At 37.5% G+C, this 19,979-nt stretch overlaps 1 protein-coding gene across 1 annotated transcript; it reads right to left on the bottom strand.

The window, feature by feature from the left end:
- Positions 1 to 3,726: 3,726 nt before the first annotated feature.
- On the bottom strand, positions 3,727 to 17,719 carry LOC118634194 (ATP-dependent zinc metalloprotease YME1L1-like). Its single transcript, XM_036268592.1, is given in 11 exon segments — positions 3,727 to 3,899; positions 7,370 to 7,456; positions 8,110 to 8,183; positions 9,173 to 9,328; positions 10,217 to 10,359; positions 12,445 to 12,472; positions 12,475 to 12,497; positions 13,263 to 13,395; positions 14,063 to 14,215; positions 17,122 to 17,212; positions 17,705 to 17,719. Coding segments are annotated over 11 exon segments (1,047 nt in total). The 3' UTR covers positions 3,727 to 3,755.
- Between the last annotated feature and the right edge of the window lie 2,260 nt (positions 17,720 to 19,979).

Below are 19,979 nucleotides of genomic sequence, written 5' to 3'. Positions count from 1 at the left end.
CCTATTTGCATAAAACTACAGGTCATTGAAAAAAGAAATAGAGGAAGATATAAAAAAGTGGAAGCACATACCCTGTTCATGGATTGGAAGAATTAACATCATTAAAATGTCCATACTACCCAAAGCAATCTATAGATTCAATGCAATCCCCATCAAAATACCAACGACATATTTCATAGAACTAGAACAAATACTTCAAAAGTTCATATGGAACCAAAAAAGACCCCGAATAGCCACAGCAATCTTGAAAAAAAAGAACAAAGTAGGTGGGATCACAATACCAGATATCAGGTTATACTACAAATCGACTGTAACCAAAACAGCCTGGTACTGGCACAAGAACAGGCATATAGACCAGTGGAACAGAACTGAAAACCCAAAAATGGACCCAAAGCAATAAGCTCAATTAATATTTGACAAAGGTGGCAAGAGCATACAGTGGAGTAAAGACAGCCTCTTTAATAAATGGTGTTGGGAAAATTGGACAGCTACATGCAAAAAAATGAAACTAGACCATCTACTTACACCATACACAAAAATAAACTCAAAATGGATAAAAGACTTAAATGTGACCCATAAATCCATAAAAATTCTAGAAGAAAATGTAGGCAACAAAATTTCAGACATCATATGGAACAGAATTTTCACTGATACATCACCTAAGGCAACAGAAACAAAGGAAAAAATGAACACATGGGACTACATCAAACTCAAAAGCTTCTGCACAGCAAAAGAAACAATCAACAAAATGGAAAGGCAACCCACTGTATGGGAGAACATCATTGCCAATGATGTATCAGATAAGGGGTTAATTTCCAATATATATAGAGTGCTCATACAACTCCACAAAAGGAAGACAAAGAACCCAATTAAAAAATGGGCAGAGGAGCTGAATAGACACCTCTCCAAACAGGACATACAAATGGCCAAGAGACATATGAAGAAATGCTCAACATCACTAATCATCAGAGAGATGCAAATTAAAACAACAATGAGGTATCACCTCACACCTGTCAGAATGGCCGCCATCAACAAATCATCAAACAACAAGTGTTGGCGAGGGTGTGGAGAAAAGGGGACTCTAATACACTGCTGGTGGGAATGCAGACTGGTGCAGCCGCTATGGAAAACAATATGGTGCTACCTCAAAAAATTAAAAATTGAACTTCCATTTGACCCAGTGATCCCACTACTGGGAATATACCCTAAGAAGCCTGAAACACCAATCAGGAAGAATATATGTACCCCCATGTTCATAGCAGCACTATTTACAATAGCTAAGATCTGGAAACAGCCCAAGTGTCCACCAGTAGATGAATGGATCAAAAAGCTGTGGTACATATACACAATGGAGTACTATGCAGCGGTAAGAAAGAAAGATCTCTTATCCTTTGAGACGACATGGAGGGACCTGGAAAGTATTATCCTAAGTGAAATAAGCCAAGCAGAAAAAGACAAATACCACATGATCTCACTTATATACGGAATATAATGAACATAACAGTCTGAGGAATACAGTAGTCCCAGAAACATGGAAGTAGGGCACAGACTGACATCCCTCAGAAGAGGGGGTGGGGGGGGGTGGGAAGAGATAAACCACAGAACTTATATGCATGTATGCATGACCAATGGACATGGACAACTAAGCCGGGGACGGGGTGGGGGTGGGGTGGGGAGGGGGGTGCCAATGGGGTAAAAAAGGTAAAATATCTGTAACAAAAAAATAAATAAAATAAAATAAAAATTGATGAATAAAATAGAAACAGAGGCATGGAAACATGGAACAGACTAAGAAACCTCAGAGGGAAGGAGAAAAAGGAAGAGATTAACCAAAGAATTTACATGCATATATGTACTACCCACGGACACAGACTAAAATATAAGACAATTCACAGAAAAACAAGATTTTCACAGAAAAAAAGGAAATAAAAAAGAAAACGACCTTCTGATGCAGAACGTGTAACCTGAAAGACCAAAGCTGGTGCCACCAGCACCCCCACCTGTCCCTGACCTCTTGGGAGCATCTGCTCCAGGCCTCTAGGTGTCCGGAATGGCGCCCCTACAGAGCACAGCGCCTGGGCTGCTGGCCCTGCTCTGGTGGCTGCGACACAATGCGGCAGGACAGCTTTCCCGCAGCCACCTCTGAGGCAGGCCTGTGGCCCACAAAAAAAGCCCGCCTCCCATCCTCGACTCCAGCTCCCCCGCGCACCCACCTTGGGCTCCAGTGCCCGGATCCCGCAGCGTCTTGGTCACCGCCTTCCAGGCGGGGCAACCCTGCAGGCAAAGCATGAGCCCGGCTGATCTGCTAATCTCCACGCTGGTGGTACAGCCGGCTCGGCCTCGCAGACCCCAGTAGGACCAGGACCAGTGGCGTGTCAGGCAGCTGTGCCAGCCTCCAAGTAGTTAGTCTCTGCGAGTATGGGACCGCCCTCCAATGGGCGCCCCCACCCTGTGTAGTGCTGGGGTTGGTAACCAACCTCTGCACACCCCTGTAGGTTCCTGGAAGCTTGGGTGCCCTGCCCTGCCTACAGGCCACGCCCAGTTCCTGGGTCCTGGTGCCATCTGGAAGCCGCCACACCATGGAGGACTGGAGGACTGTGAGCCCGGAGCCTGACCCCTGCCATGCAATGATGTCCTTTGCTCCCTGCACCTCCAAGGGCCTGTCAGCTCTACTAGAATAAGGAAGCTCGACCTCTGGCACCTATTCAGCCCGCATCCCCACCATTCCCCACCGTTTGGGGGGGAAAACACCTGCCTTTCTTCTTACAAGTTATTAGAAAACTGTAGGTAATTTTAATAAAATCACTTCAAGAATTTGGTTAAATATAAAAACCAATACAGTACATTCTAAAATAATTTTCTGTTGAGTTAAATTCGTCTGTAATTCCTGTAACAACATGCTCATATTCATAAAATCTAAATAAAAAGCAAACACAATTTTCCATTTCTGACACAAGGTAGTTCAAAAGTTCATTTTGAAGGGGACTGAGTTTTTTATCTAATTTTACTTTTAATACCAAGTATAATTATATAGTTGCTCAGAAATTGAAGCGTTACATTTTTATTTAACAAAATACTGCCGCTCTGAAATAAATGTCATTAGCATGATAACGTTAAAAACAAAGACCACAAAAATACAAACTGCATTTTTAAAAGTTTATAATCATTTAAATTCTGATTCTACCTGTACATTTACAATTCTCTACTCTTAAGATTTTTAAAAAACCATTTTATATATGGACAATTTGGAGCATAATTAAGTGTATCTTAATGAAGTTTCCACTGATGTATGTAGAAATATGGTTTACCAGCAGCCAAATAACATCATTTCTTTATCAAAGATCAATTGGTACTATCTAGAAATAAGGACAATTCTTCAACAATTTCATTTTTTTCTAAGTAAAAACACTTCCAAGGAGCTAAAGGCACAATTTTATTCACATCTAGTACAGTAACAAACCATAAAATCATTACTTATGTGCAACTTAATAACTGATGGACATTTCTCAAACAAGCTGTTTTCAGTCATCATAGTTTTTTATTTAACACAGTTACTATGAATTACTAACTTGCAATAGGTGTCATCATGAGAATAACCAAAATTAGATAAATGTGATAAAAGGCTGACAAAGAGTTTCACACACTTGAGTGATATCACGTCAAGAATGGGAGAGAAGTGTTGCCAAAGGAGAGTACTGCAATGCTACTAATATTCTTGCAGTAAAATCAGCAACGTAACCATTTGAAGAGAGTTATCATCTCAATTCCAATTTTTTCCCCTCAAGAACAATTTGAATTTCTTTGGCATCCAAAGTCTCATAAGTCAATAAAGCTTCTGCTAGATTCTTATGCTCTTTTGCGTGAGTCTTCAAGATATGTTTTGCTCGTTCATATGAGTCCTAAAAAAGAAAAGCAGATATGTAAGAGGCAGAAAACTTAGGAGAAGCAAAAACTGTACATGAGAAAAGAAAACCTCATTACAAACCCTAAGAATGTAAAATCTATTCATTTCTACTTATGAAAAAGCACTTTTTACAATTTTATTATTGATTTTAGAGAGAAAAGGAGAGAAACATTGATTTGTTGTTCCCCTTATTGATATATTCATTGGCTGATTCCTTTTTTTCTTTTTTAATCCTCACCAGAGGACATGCTTAGAGAAAGGGAGGGAAAGAGAAAGAAAGAAACATGGCGTGTGAGAGAAACACCGATCGGTTGCCCTCCTTATGTGCCTAAACCAAGAATCGAACATGCAACCTTTTAGTGCACAGGATGATGTTCAACCAACTGAGCCACTCCAGGAAGAACATTGGTTGATTCTTGTATGTGCCCTGACCAGGGATCAAACCTGCAATTTGGCATATCAGGACAATGCTCTAACCAAGTAAGCTATCCAGCCAGGGCAAATAAAAACATGTATTTTATTTATTTATTTTGTGTGTGTGTGTGTGTGTGTGTGGTATGTGCCCCTAGTGGGAACTGAACCCGGGACTCTCTGGTCTGCAGGCCGATGCCCAACCGCTGAGCCAAACTGGCCAGGGCCAGATAAAAACACTTAAAAGTGTGGTTCCCAAAGATAACTCTTTTGTACTTCCCAAATGTTTTATTTTTAACTACAAAATCTATCACATAAGAAATGATTACTTTAGATAAAAAGCTACTTTAAAAACTTAAAGTATACTTTGTACTTATCTGATTTTTATATATTTAAAAAAAATTTTTTTTCTTTATTGATTTTAGAGAGGAAAGGAGAGGGAGAAAGAGAGAGAGAGATGGAAACATCGATGAGAGAGAACATCGACCAGCCACTTCCTCATGTGCCCTGACCAGAAATCGAACCAGCGACCTCTCGGTGCATGGGTTGATGCTCAACTACTGAGCCACACCGGCTGGGCCTTGTCTGATTTTTAAATAAGGCCTGTGAACAAAGAAATCAGTATATAAGTTTTAAAAGAAGGAAATTTGCTCCTTCTGCCTCTTGATTTCACCAGTTTATTTAATCTAGAATGGTCAGGTAAGATCTACCATTCCATTTTCTTACTGGGTAATATACTCAGTTGTCAATTTGTGATAACTATAACAGCATTATTACAGCTGATCCTTGATTTTTATACATTTTTCTTTAAGACCCATCTTGAATTTCTCACTTAAATCCTTTCATTGTATTTCCAAAAGTGAGTTTGGATTACGTTTATTAGGTCATAAAATGAAAGCACTACTAACAGTTAGTTTTTGGCAGTGTCACATTTGTCTGTTCAATGTTTTTGCCAATATTTGAGTATTTGCTTCTATTTTTGCCCCTATAAAAAATGTAAAAATGAATTTACCAACACTAAGAAGCACTGGTCATATAAACATAATGCAATGATTACATTTGAACCTAAAATGCTATTAATCAGGAATCATTTTCACTTAGTAAAAATGTACTTGTCGTCTAGAAGAAAGAGTACCTGCCTTCCCAAGCTATCATTCCAGAAGGAAAGAACCTGATTTTGGCCATTCTGTTCTGAGGTTTCAGAATAGTATTACAGAAAAGGAAGAGTATTTCTGATGCTCTAGGAATAATAAAGCATAGATAATTTACTCAGAACAACAAAAACAGTAAACTATGGAAAAAGAATTAAGATTCTGGGAAGTCAGAGACTTCTTCTGAAACACCTTCTAAACCTTTCCGTTTCATAAACTTCCCATATCCTTCACTACTCGAAAGCATTCTTCTACCACCTTTGGGTTAATCAAACACCTGGCCCTCCTGAGGAGACTGCTTTTTCTAAGCCCCCAATTATTTATTCACTCTCACCCAGATACCTCAGCGCAGAGGTGAGCTCTTTGTTCCCATCACACCTCCAGACCATTACTGCACAGCCTCTTCCATCAGGCACTATTCCATTGAAGTTCATACTCTTTGACAAGAGCCTGGCCCAACACCCTCACTGTGCCACCTGAGTCATTCACTAAATACTTCTGGCACTCAGCTCGGTCTCCTTCTCCGTCCACAACCACCTTCATGCTGCCCAAATGGAACACACATCCAGCCTCTGAACTAGCTCCAGGCCCACGCATCTCTCTCAACCTCCAATCTTCACTAACACACCTCAAATTCAGCATGTATGAGACTGAATTCATGATCCACATCCTTCCCCGTCTTAGGCCACCACCAGTGTTTACTCAATTAATGACACAATAATTATAGTTACATGAGGTAGAAAATTTTTTTTTAATTTTATTTTTAGATTTAACTAGCTGCTCTCTGAACCAAAACATCACAAAGACATTTGATTCCACTACATCAGTATCTCTTGAACCGACTCATGTTTCACAATTTCCACTTTTCACCACTTTAATCCAAACATCCATTATACCATGACAAGATTATCACAGTACCTACTAGCTGATCTCACTGAATCTACTCTTACATATTCTTTTACCCTAATCTGTACTCGACACTGCAGTCAAAATGACCTTTGTTTTGCCCTGGCTGGTTTGGCTCAGCAGTTACAGTGTCAGCCTGTGGACCAGGGGTCTTGGGTTCAATACATGGCCAAGGACAGGTTTGATCTCCTGTCCTGGTCGGGGTCATGCAGGAGATAATCAATCAATGTCTCTCTCTTACACTGATGTTTCCCTCTCTCTCTTCCTCCATCCCCTTCCACTCTATCTAAAAATCAATGGAAAAATATCCTCTGCCTGACTGGTGTGGCTCAGTGGCTGAGCATCAACCCATGCACCAAGAGGTCACCGGTTTGATTCCCAATCAGGGCACATGCCCAGGTTGTGGGCCAAATCCCCAGTAGGGGGCATGCAGTAGGTGGCCAATTGATGTACTCACTCATTGATGTTTCTATCTCTCTCCCTCTCCCTTCCTCTCTCTAAAATCAATAAAGAAAAAAAATATATACACACACACACACATATCTATATATAACCTCAGGTGCAAATTAACCAAAAAAAAAAAAAGACCTTTGTTTTTCTTATTCTGTATTCTCAGCACATGCACACTGTGAGGCACAAGCAAATAACGACATGTTGAATAATATGTATCAGAATGGAAAAACAATAAAGACTCAATAATCAATATCCCCCTTTCTAATACCTCATACAGTTTTGCAGATAAAGGATGGCTAAATATTTATAATCACTGATATAAACTGTTCTTAGTCTATGGCCAGAATAAAATAAGGATCCAGTCTATGACCAGAGGTTCTCTAACAAAATATTTAAATCATGGTTGCAATAGTACACCTATTATCTTTATTACATACAGTCACATTTCTAAAGAGCAAAAGCCTTCAGTTATCATTTGTTAAGCACCCAACTATTTAGGCCCATTATGACTAAATAAATAAGCATAGAAAAATATGATCATTACCTTCAGAAGGATTCTGATTTCTTGCTCAATAGCTGATTGCGTTTCTGGACTCAGTTTCCCTGTATCACTGTATGTCATAACTCCAAGCTAAATCAAATGGGAAGATATTCAACAGGAAAACAAAAACAAAACACTAATAAATTTAGCAGAGGAAGTACTATCCTATATGCAATAAAAGAAATTCCATGGTGGGGGGAGGATGAGAAAGTCACTATAAAAATGGCCTTAAAGGCAAAGAAATTTCATCATTTGTCTGAAAGTATAACACTAAAACTAAAGTGTGAACAAGACAATTTAAAATCATAAGCAAGCTTGGGAGTGCCTCCTTAGAAAATCTTGGCAACTATTCCGAGTCCAGAAATCCACAATTCAGAGTATTAGAATTACTTCATAAGCCATAGTAATAATGCAAGAACGTAAAGTACGTGTAATGGGTCAACTAAGGCTGTCTCAGCAAGTAGGTCTTTTATGTCATATGAACAGAAAGGAATAAAGATATTGTCTTATCATTTGGTTAACTCATGAAGTAATAACTGTTACTATTCAAGCAGCTAGAACTGAACAGAATGCTACATTTGATTACTCAGAAAATAAGGGTTAGTTTAGAACAAGCCAGGACAAATCCCTTTGGAATGAGACAGAGAAAAGTAAATATTATCAATTTATAATAAGTACCCTCTCTAAGGAGACACTTGGCACATATCATTTGAGACATGAGGAAGATTAAAATTAACCAATACCTTTTCACTCATTCCAAATTTAGTAACCATCCACTTTGCTATTTTAGTTGCATTATCAAAATCACTGGAAGCACCTAAAATTGAAAAATAAACATAGAACTCATTTTTTAAAATATCTTGAAACCAACAAACACAATTTGAACTAATTGTGAGAGAGAGGAACAGAGAGAGATAGAGAAACATCGATATGAAAGGGACACATCGAGTGGCTGCCACCCACACGACCGACAAGGCCGGGGACAAACTGCAACCGAGCTATATGCCCTTAGCGGGAACCGAACCCAGGTCTCTCCGGACACAGGCCGATGCTCTAACCGCAGAGCCAAACCAGCCAGGGCTCATTGAGAAATATTTTAAACAAAGTAAAAGTTTAAAAATAAGTAGAATTCCACAACACATATAAATGACAACAATGTCAACTGAAAACCAAAATTGTTAGAACTATCATCTTACTCCTTACAGCAAAGGGGTAAGCTGAATCCTATTTCTAGATAATACATTTCTAATTTAAAAGAATGTCATAGTTAACCTGTTTTGAAGCCAACTCAAGATTTAAAATAAAAAGTAAACACTAAAAAGAATAAAATTAACTATTACTTCATCAGCAATATTAGACATGAGTAAAAATATGGGCACCCATGGCCCCCCAAAATGTGCCATCATATAATATATAATCTGTTTGTTAGAGACTAAATTGTTTTGCTATGTTCAAATATACATTTTCATGTCCCTATACCTTTGTTTTTATTTTATTATTAATCTTCACCCAAGAATACTTTTTCCATTGATTTTTACAGAGTAGAAAGGAGGGAAGGAAAGAAAGACATCCATTGGTTGTCTTCTGCACGACCCCAACTGTGGTGGGGATCAAACCTGCAACCCAGATACGTGCCCTTGACTGGATATCGAACCCATGAACCTCACACATTTGTGGGGCCCAACGCTCTAACCACTGAGGGACACTGGCCAGGGCTACCTTTGTTTTAAAAACCTCTCAAAATGAAGAATTTATTCTCTAGTATAAGTATACTAGAATAGTATTAGAGAAAAAAAGAAAGCCTACCCATTAGAATTTTGTCTTTGGAGAACTCTAGTTCTTTCATGGTAACCATTTCTTTTCCATCAACAGCTGCCTTTAAAGCAGCTTGGTTCACAAGATTTTCCAACTCTGCTCCAGAAAAGCCAACAGTACCTCGAGCTATGATTTCTGGTTCAACAGCTACATAGATACAACACAATACATTAATGTCCCAAAACAGCTAATAGAAAATTTTTCAGAAAGAAATAAAATTTCAAAAAAAAAGAAAACAGTCATCGTAAACTATAATTTAAAATATTTATCTTAACAAAACTAAAAAACAAACTTACTTTATTAAGTTCTAAGGAAAAAGCCAAAATTGCTATTAAATATGCCATTAAAATTGCCATTAGGACAAACCAAACCAAAAAAGTTCTTAAATTTAAATAACCTTGTCAAAAATAAAGAAATGTAGACTTATCAGGTGATTTTAAAACATTCAATTATGACTACTATCATTACTGGCTTAATGACCAATCAAAAAAGCATACTCATAGATATTTTTATTTTCTATATTTCATCTTGAAATACTTTGGACATAAAAGCTGCTTTTATTATGAGAAATATATTTGGTTTTATGAATTTCCTGATATATCTTTGAAAGTACTGTAGCTTTAATAGCTGCTTTTATTACTCAGGTTGGTCCATGATCTTTTATTTCCATGTGTTTTGTTTTATAGGTGGCTTTACCCTTCTTTGGCACCAAAGTGACTATATCATGAGGCACTGTGCTCATAATATAAAAATGCTTTGTCTATTATTTTATATTTTACATTCATCTTAAAAAATATACATACATTCATCTTCAAGTATTATCTATCTGAATACTCAAAAGAAAACCTTCATTAGAATCAGAATTCAAAATGATAAAATCTCCTGGATATTCATTAATTATGAAATTGACTTTTTTTAAAAAAGGATATATAAATGGAAGAATAGAAGACATATAATGTAACCGGTCTTTTAAGAAATTGCTCAAGTAAGAACCACAAACAGGGTGGATTGACATATTTCCATTTTATGAAGATAACAATGTTTGTATCATGGAATTAAACTTACACTGATCAAACTTTATTTTATTGAGATACCATTTCAAAATTTCTGTTTGACCTCTTACATCTGGCCTTGGAACTGTTACCTGCATCTCAAAACAACCAGGACAAATTAAGGTGCTAAAGAAACAATACAAAAAAGAACAAAAGAAAATTAGTAAGCTGACTACTGAAGATCAAGTTAAACAGGATGACATTAAGGAGAGGTTGGAAAGACAATGCAACCAAAGGTTAGATGGAGTTTTGAATATAAAAGTAAGTAGATAGTTCCTTATAAAATATGACTCAAATAAATTTCAATAATCAGAAGAAAGAAGAAAGGTATACATAGATATGTGTGTGTCTATAGATAGTACACACCCCTCAGAAACAAAAATGTGCAAGTTAGGGAATAATTCTATAGCACTCTATTATGAGAAATACATACCCATCTAAAATGCCGTAAGTATAAAATGTTAAATTTGATCTCATAATTTGTCTCAGGCAGACAAATTATTAGATCAAATAAAAATATGAACAGCTTCTATAACAAAATCAACAAAAATTTAAAACTATATTAAATTTATTATTATTATTTTTATCCTCACCCAAGGACATTTTTGCATTTATCTTCAGAAAGAGCGAGAGAGAGAGAGGGAGAAAGAGAGAAACATCGATGTGAGAGAGACACATCAACTGGTTGTCACCCACACGACCCCAGCTGGGGCCGGGGACAAACTGCAACCGAGGTACGTGACCTTAGCGGAAACCAAACCCAGGCCTCTGGTCCGTGGGCCGACATCTCTAACTGCTGAGCCAAACTGGCCAGGGCCTAAATTTACTTTAAAAATGTTCTCCAGCCCTCGTTGGTTTTGCTCAGCGGGTAGAGACCCGGGTTCGGTTCCTGCTGAGGGCATGTACCTCGGTTGCAGTTTGTCCCCAGCTCTGCTTGGGTCGTGCAGATGGTGGCCACTCAATGTGTCCCTTTCACATTGATGTTTCTCTCTCTCTCTCCCTCCCACTCTATCTGAATAAAAAATGAAAAAAGGTCCTCAGATGAGGATAAAAAAAAAAAAAAAGTTCTCCATCTGCCCTGTTGGTGTGGCTCAGTGGTCGAGGGTTCAATTCCTGGTCAGGGCACATGCCCAGGTTGTGGACCTGTTCCCCAGTGGGGGGCATGCAGGAGGTGGCCAATCAATGTGCTCGCTCATAGATGTTTCTATCTCTCTCTCCCTCTTCCTTCCTCTCTAAAATCAATTAAAAAAAAAAACTGCTCTCCACCCAAAAAAGGTTTTGTGATATATAAGTTGGCAGAAGGTTCTTTTAACAGCTTTACTGAGATATAATTCACATACCACCAAATTTGAAGTAAATACCAACATTCTCCGAGCATGCCCACACCTTTCCCCCTCCTCTCTGTATGCCCCAGGCTCATTATCTCTGTTATCTCGGCCTTTCTTTTTCCTAAGCTCCAAGTGCCCTTCTTCTGCCTATGTAACTTGTTTCCTATACCTATGGAGTCCAGTTGCCTCACCTTTTCTACCTCTGTAACTTTCTAAATAAAGTGTCTTTTGAATTTGAAAAATAAAGTGGATAATCCACAGGTTTTTAACATAGAATTCTGCAACCATCACCACAACCTAATTTTAGAATATTTTCATCTCCCCCCTCAAAACAAAACAAAACAAAACAAAACAAAACAAAACAAAAAAACACATATCCACCTGGTAGTCACTCCCTATTCACCCCAGCTTCTAGCAACCACTAATCTATCTACTTTCTGTTACCACGGATTTACTTATACTGGACATTTCATATAAATAGAACTATATATAATATGTAATGTTTTGTGATTGGCTCCCTTCTCTCAGCATCATGTTTTTAAAGTTCATCCATGCGCCCTGGTCAGTTTGGCTCAGTAGTTCGAGCACTGGCCCGCAGACCAAAGAGTCACGAGTTCAATTCCAGTCAAGGGCACGTATCTCAGTTGCAGTTTGGTCCCCAGCCCTGGTCTGGGTCATGTGGGAGGCAACCAGTCAATGTGTCTCTCTCACGTCAATGTTTCTCTCTCACACTCTCTTCCTCTCTCCCTTTCTCCCTCCTACTCTATCTGAAGATGAATAGAAAAACATCCTTGGGTGAGGATTTAAAAAATAAAAAATAAATAAAGTTCATCCATATTCCAGCATGTATCAGTACTTCACAAAAGCTGTTTTTAATACTTACGTATCTAATGCCTCTGGGAAGTTTGTGTGATAACTCCTTCATTGGGTTTAAAACTAAAAAAAAAAAAAAAGTACCTTTTCTCTAAAAATTGTAAGAGCACACATATAGAAATGTTTGACACAAAACTATTTATCACTGATATTAATAACAACAAAGAAAAAGGATTGATTTTATGTCCCAAATAATATCTCTACTTTTTAAAAGGAACAACTGTTAGGCCAGTGTACTTCAACTGCTAATAATAAACCATCAAATCATCTGTGATTACACCCTGCACAATATTTGTTCTACTGAGGAAGAGAAGACCTGACACAAAAAGCTGGAGCACCTGACTAATTTTTGAAAAATTACTTTCAAGTTTACCAATTCAAATTATTTGGTCCTAGACTTCCTAATTGGTTCCAGATGTCTTATATGTCTTTTTTAGAAATACTTTTGCTTTTTTTCAAAGCAACCCTATCTCTTGCTTTTTATATTATGAAAACTGATGCAAGCTTTTAATCTATCAGCAGACTCAAATCTTGTCACAAATTGTGTAGGGACCAGCATACCCCCCGTTTACATAGCCAAAAAGACTACTAGTCTCAGCAGCAATCAATGCTTTCCTGTCATAATACAATAAATAAAAAAAGATGCATTTATCACCAATTAAAAGAAGTTGATACATTAATTACCCCATTAGAATTAGAAACAGTACCATCCTGACTTGACTTCTTGTACGAAGGACTACTCTGTTGCCTATAAACTTAAGATTTTTCTTCTCTCTTGTATGTTACCAATTATATCACCATATTCCAAAGACAAGAAGATTCAATTACCCATCCATTTCAGCAAGAAGTTGATTTATAGTCTGCCTTGAATATGGATGCATTGGAGATTCAATTCGCTTTCCACCAACAGAATCTAATTCATCAATAAATATAACACAAGGAGCATTTGCTTTTGCTTCCCCTAGGAAAACAGAAAAGATTCAAATAAACTTAATGAAATTAAAACTTTTTTAACAAAAATCATATAAATATTAAAAACCTGTATGACTGTCAAAAGCCAACAAAAGATATTCATTAGGAAAAAAAATACACAAAAAGGAGTTTTGTTGTTTTCTCTCTTTTTTTTTTTTTTTTTTTTTTACTGATTAAAGGACAATTCCTAGCCTCAGAAGAAAAAGAAATTATACCATAAAGAATGATATATAATAAAAATAACTGAGCTTTACACTCATTCTTCCTAGCTTTACAAACCATCAATCAGGTTTGAAGTTAATTAGATACTACAGAAATGATGAATTGAATAAAAAAACAAAAACAAAAAAATCCAGCTTTTCTGCAGCCCCAACTACATCTAACACTTCCACTAGCTATTCTGACTATATTGGGGGAAAAGTACAAGTCTGTTTTAGCTAACACATGAAGCTCTCTGGAATCAGAACCCCACAATAGCTATTTCAGCTAAATATTCATCTTAATTAAGTAGCAAAAAGAAAGGGGTAAAAAAACCTCCTCCCCTAAAATAAAATTTAAAAAGTTAGTATTGTATGAAAGATACATTAAAACATACTAAAAAGATTTCTCCAGACCACAGGCCAACGCTCTAACCGCTGAGCCAAACTGGCCAGGGCTAAAAAGATTTCTTATGCGGCTGGCTCCCACACCCACAAACATCTCATCAAATTCTGATCCAGAGGCATAATAAAAAGGAACATCAGCTTCTCCAGCCTCAGCCTGGGAAAGAAGTGTCTTTCCTGTTCCTGGTGGTCCAACTAAAAGAATTCCTATAAAAAAAAATAAAAAATAAAACAAATTCTGATATAAATCTCAAAAAGTAATTATTAATTAATTTATATAACTCTGAGATTATATAACACATCAATGACCAATATTTTGAAACATAGCAAAATGCATTTGTTTCTACTAATGATTTGCTTCATGATCTTCTCCATAACTCATTTTCCTGTATTATCCAAATACTGTTTACATATCAGCAATAGACAGGACAGAATTCTGAGGAAAAAGAATATACACTTATCACTAAGCAAATAAGATAAAATTCACATAAAAACAGTTTAAAAGACTAAACAACAAATGTAATGCACGAACTTGGAACTAACTGATGCACTTCCATAAAACACATTTTAAAAATTCTAGGAACATCTGGATAAAAATTTGAAAAATATTGGAGAGTACATGATTACTAAGAAAATAGTGTTTGGTTTTGTTTGGTAGGATACATTATTTTTTCCCTTTTATGTAGGATAATGTCCTTACTTTTAGGTGATGCGTAACAAAATATTTAGATGTAAAGTAGTTACTATCTACAGCTTTCTTTCTAACTTCTCTGTATGTTTGAAAATTTTCATAACACATTAGAATAATACAATTTCCTGGTTTACATAACCTTTTAATTTTTCAGACTATATTTAAAAAGGTAACAAAACTGTAATTTAACACTAAAAAATGATCTTTAAGGAAAGCTCAAAAATACTCTTAAGACTATCCTTGTATTTTCATATTATTGTGGTTCCTAACTGGTTTAAATCATCACCATGTCAATTGCTGTAGATTACATCTTGATACCTGAGGATTTTCCCACAAATTTATAAAATATTCCATGTGATCAGAAAGAAAAACATAATTATTTTTATGGTTTTAAACATGCTGCCTACGATGTTACAGTAATGATTAATAAATGAACTCTAGCAAAAATTCATGCATATATTTTTATGTACTACTGAACATTCTCAGTAGATACTAGAGTAGAAAAACAAGCCTTAGCCCGGCCAGTGTGGCTCAGTGGTTGAGCGCCAACCCATGCACCAAGAGGTCCCCAATTCAATTTCCGGTCGGGTCTCATGCCCAGGTGGCAGGACAAATCCCCAGTGTGGGGCATGTGGGAGGCAGCCAATCGATGTTCTCTCATCAATGTTTCTCTCTCTCTCTCCCTCTTCCTTCCCCTCTCTCTAAAATCAATAAAGAAAAAAAGAAAATACAAGCCTTATATGAGTACCCCCTTTAACTCACCAATTCCATTTCTAGCATTGGAACCTACAATAATCTATAAATAACAAATGAATAAATCTAGAATTTGTTCTAAGGAAATAATTAAGCATAAATAATAATTAAGCAATAATTAAGACAAAGCCTTAAGATACTATGCTAATTTAAATAGTAATAGAAATTATTTAAAAGTTCAATATAAATGGATAAAGTATAGCACAACCCTTCTAGAAGGACACCATAAAGTCATTACAATTCTGCACTCAAATCCAATATGTGGGTTTTTCCCTCACATCAACAAGCAATTCTAACATCAGCAGGATATCCTACAATTCAACTCAATTCTGACACTACCTACCTAGAGATAGCATTAGATCCCACAGGTTAAGAACTCAGTCCCATAATACTGCCCCACTCTCCCCTTGAGATCCCAGTGGCAACACCAGATTGTTTCCTATGCTTCTGACCAACAAGCTAGTCAGAGGTTCCAATATCTTCCTTTTTGGGTACGATTAATTTGCTAGAGCAGTTCACAGAACTCAGAGAAACATTTACTGAGATTACTGATTTATAATAATGTATATATAACTGAAACAGTCATATGACAGGGCAGGCAAACCCCATCCTTTTAGGTTTTTATGGAGACCTCAATACATAGACAGGATTGATAAATCATTGGACACCGGGCATTGATAGCACCTCTCACTCCCCAGGGATGGAGAAATCAGTAACTGGAGGGTACTAAATGCTCCACTCTTCTAAGCACAGGGTAGGTTCTCCTGACAACCTGCCCCGATCCTCAGTGTGTTCCAAGTTACCTCAATAACACAACAAAACACACCTTTCATTGTTCTCTTCACTATAAAATTCCAAGAGTTTTAGGAACTCTGTGTTAGTAACAGGGACTAAGACTAAATATGTTTTCTATTATAAATCATAATATTATACAGTAGCTGTGAGAAAACATTAAACAAAATCAAACTGAAGAACATTCTAAAAATTTGTGTATACTCTACACAATTTTTAAGATCATAAAAAGTCCACCCAAACCACCATAAAAAAAATAAGGCTAAAAAACTGAGAAATTTTTTCAGATTAAAGAAAATTTAAATGATATGTGTGAACTTGGATTGGGTCCTGAACCAGGGGTTGGAGTGGAATGAAGGAACCTAACTACAAAGGGTATTACTGGGACAACTGCTGAAATTAGAATACGGTTGTCAATTGATAAGTTTTAGATCATCGTTACATTTCCTGATTTTAAAAACTTTACTGGAGTTATGTAAATAAAACTATCCTTATTCGTAGGAAATATACAATAAGATCTTTAGGAGTAAAGAAGCATACATGACATAATATTCAGAATTTCTCTCAACTGTTTAAAAAAATGCATGTATGTAAAGAAAGTGAATGAGCAAACAGGACAAAATATTTTAAAATTGTTGAGTTCGGGTTGAGTAGAGAGTTCTTTATCCTATTCCTGCAAATTCACTTAAGTTTGAATGATAACAAAATTTTAAATTATTTTTAAAAAAAAAGGTTACAGAAAGGTATGTTCAGAATGAGAAGTAATTTATAATAGCAATTAAAAACTAAACTTTAATCAGTTAAATCTGATAAAATTAAGTTAGTAATATAGTACAGTATTTTTTATGTCAAATCTGGTAAAGGGAAGATACTTTACCTCTTGGAAGTTTGCCTCCAAGCACAGTAAATTTTTGTGGATTTTTCAAGAATTCCACAACTTCCTGTAACTCTTGTTTAGCTTCCTCCACCTACAGTGACACAATTTAAAATAATAATTTGATTATCAAGGCATGCTCTTTGGAAATTAACTTGTTCTTTGGTTTCAGTAAAAGGGGTATACAAAAATACCCCTTTATAAATGTACAAAAAGTTTTCTCCCGGCCCTTATTGCCAATTATGCTAAGTCTCCTAATATATCCCAACAAAAGAAATTTTTAACTGCTTACATTTTTAAAAAAATATGTTTTCATTTACTTTTTAGAGAGAGATAGGAACATCAATGTGAGAGAAAAACAATTGGCCGCCTCCTGCATGGCCCCTACTAGGGATCAAGCCCTCAACCTTGGCACGTGCCCTGACTGGGAGTCAAATGGAGCCCTCAGTCCATGGGATGATCTCAATCCACTGAGCCACACAGGCTGGGCTAACTGGTCACATTTTTTAAAACTACTGCTTCCTCTAGTTAACAAAGCTATTTATTCAAAATTCTATTCAAATGTGTAAGTGGTCTCTGATCTAGCTAGTTTCAAATCCATAACTTTTTTGGACCTGGTTATAAGCTTCAAGAGCAAATTATCGAAAAATGGCGGCGGAGTGAACGGAGCTACACAGACCGTCTCCCAGAACCAAACTGGAATTACAACTATAACACAGACAAATCGACAGGAAAAAGCAACAGAAAAGCAGCTTGCCAGGACCATACAACGAGGGACACTGACTCCATCCCGGTAGGCTTGCGAAGGCGCGAGACGGGGCTGGGAGCCCACGGTCGGCAGCTCGGCAGCGGCCTTAGCTATAAGCGGCGCCCGCGGGTTACACTCCCAGGCGGCTCCAGCGCAGCCGGGACAGAGGCTGAAACAGCCACAGCCACTCACCTTGGGCTCCGGTGGAGGGAGGGCGGACTGGACTGGAACTGTGTCGGAACACTCGGGGTTTGGAGGGCGCTCAGAGCTTTGGCTGAGTGCAGCCACTCAGGACGGTGGCCACATTGCTCCTTCCCAGGGCTCTGAGGAGAGGCAGCAGCCCCTCCCTCGGAGATCCAACCCCACCCTGTGGGCCATTGAAGTGCTAATTGATCTCACTAACAACCAGCATCTGCCCCACCCTCCTGAAAGCCCCTTGGCTGAGCACCAGAGGGAGTTTTTCAATCAACTGACAACCCAAAACTGATCAATTAACCTAGACTGCTAGCCTCCAGGCAAAAAGCTAGAGGATAACAGTACGTTTCCTGGGCTGGCAACTTTAACCAGGAAAGTAAGACTTGACAGTGGTGTTCAACGCGGGTCCTCCCTCGCTCATCTAAACACAAGAGAGGGAGCCACAAACAGCAGAACACCAACACCCACAGGGAGAACTTGACAGGCTCCAAAGCCCACAGTGATAGCTAAAATGGTGAAACACAGAAACAGAAGCCAAATGAAAGAGCAAGACACCTCCACCGAAGATGAGATCAATGTGGAGCAATTAGGCATGTTAACAGAGCTAGAATTCAGAGCCATGATCTTGAGGAAGCTGAACAGCATGAGTAAGGACATAGAGACACTGAAAATAAGCCAAATGGAAATTAAAAACCAACAAGAAGAGATAAAAAATGACATATCCGAAATGAAAAACACATTGGAAGGTTTAAAAAGCAGAGTAGGGGAAGCTGAGGACCGGATCAGTGAATTAGAAGACAGGGTAGAAAAAATCAACCAATCAGAAAAACAAAAGGAAAAAACTATTAAAAAACAGGAAGACAGCTTAAGAGAACTATGGGACAACTGGAAACGTAATAATATTCGCATCATAGGAGTCCCCGAAGAAGAAGAAAAGGAGCAAGGGATAGAGAATATATTCAAAAAAATAGTGAGAGAAAATTTCCCTAATTTGGTGAAGGAAGAAGGCATTCAAGTTCAAGAAGCACAGAGAGTCCCAAGTAAGAAGAACCCAAACAGGCCCACACCAAGACACATAGTAATTAAAATGCCACAAATTAAAGACAAAGAGAGAATCCTAAAAGCAGCAAGAGATAAGCAACAGGTTACCTACAAAGGGAACCCCATAAGGCTCTCGGCTGACATCTCACAAGAAACACTACAGGCCAGAAGAGAATGGCATGAAGTAATCAAAGTCATGAAAAACAAGAATCTGAATCCAAGACTACTCTACCCAGCAAGGCTATCATTCAAAATAGAAGATCAAATAAAGAGCTTCCCAGACAAAAAAAAGCTAAGGGAATACATTAGCACCAAACCAGCACTGCAAGAAATGTTAAAAGGACTGCTGTAATTAGCAGTAGAAATGGGAAGAAAAATAGAACCACACTAAACAAAAATGGCAATAAATAAGTACATATCAATAATCACCTTAAACGTAAATGGATTGAATGCTCCCATAAAGAGACACAGAGTAGCTGATTTGATAAGAAAGCATGACTCATCTATATGTTGTTTACAAGAGACCCACCTCTCAACAAAAGACTCACATCGGTTGAAAGTGAAGGGATGGAAAAAAATTTTCCAAGCAAATGGAAAGCAAAAAAAAGCTGGGGTAGCAATTCTCATATCTGATAAAATAGATTTCAAAATGAAGACCATAACTAGAGACAAAGACGGCCACTACATAATATTGAAAGGATCTATCCAACAGGAAGATATAACCTTGATAAACATATATGCACCCAATATAGGAGCACCAAAATATATTAAAAATCTTCTGGAGGACTTCCACGGAGAAATAGACAACAATACAATCATAGCAGGGGACTTCAACACCCCGTTGACAGCACTGGATAGATCCTCTAGGCAAAAAATT

This window comes from Molossus molossus, unplaced genomic scaffold, assembly GCF_014108415.1.
Source record: "Molossus molossus isolate mMolMol1 unplaced genomic scaffold, mMolMol1.p scaffold_m16_p_1, whole genome shotgun sequence".
NCBI classification, from domain to species: domain Eukaryota; kingdom Metazoa; phylum Chordata; class Mammalia; order Chiroptera; family Molossidae; genus Molossus; species Molossus molossus.
This window is presented reverse-complemented; position numbering and strand designations above follow the sequence as displayed.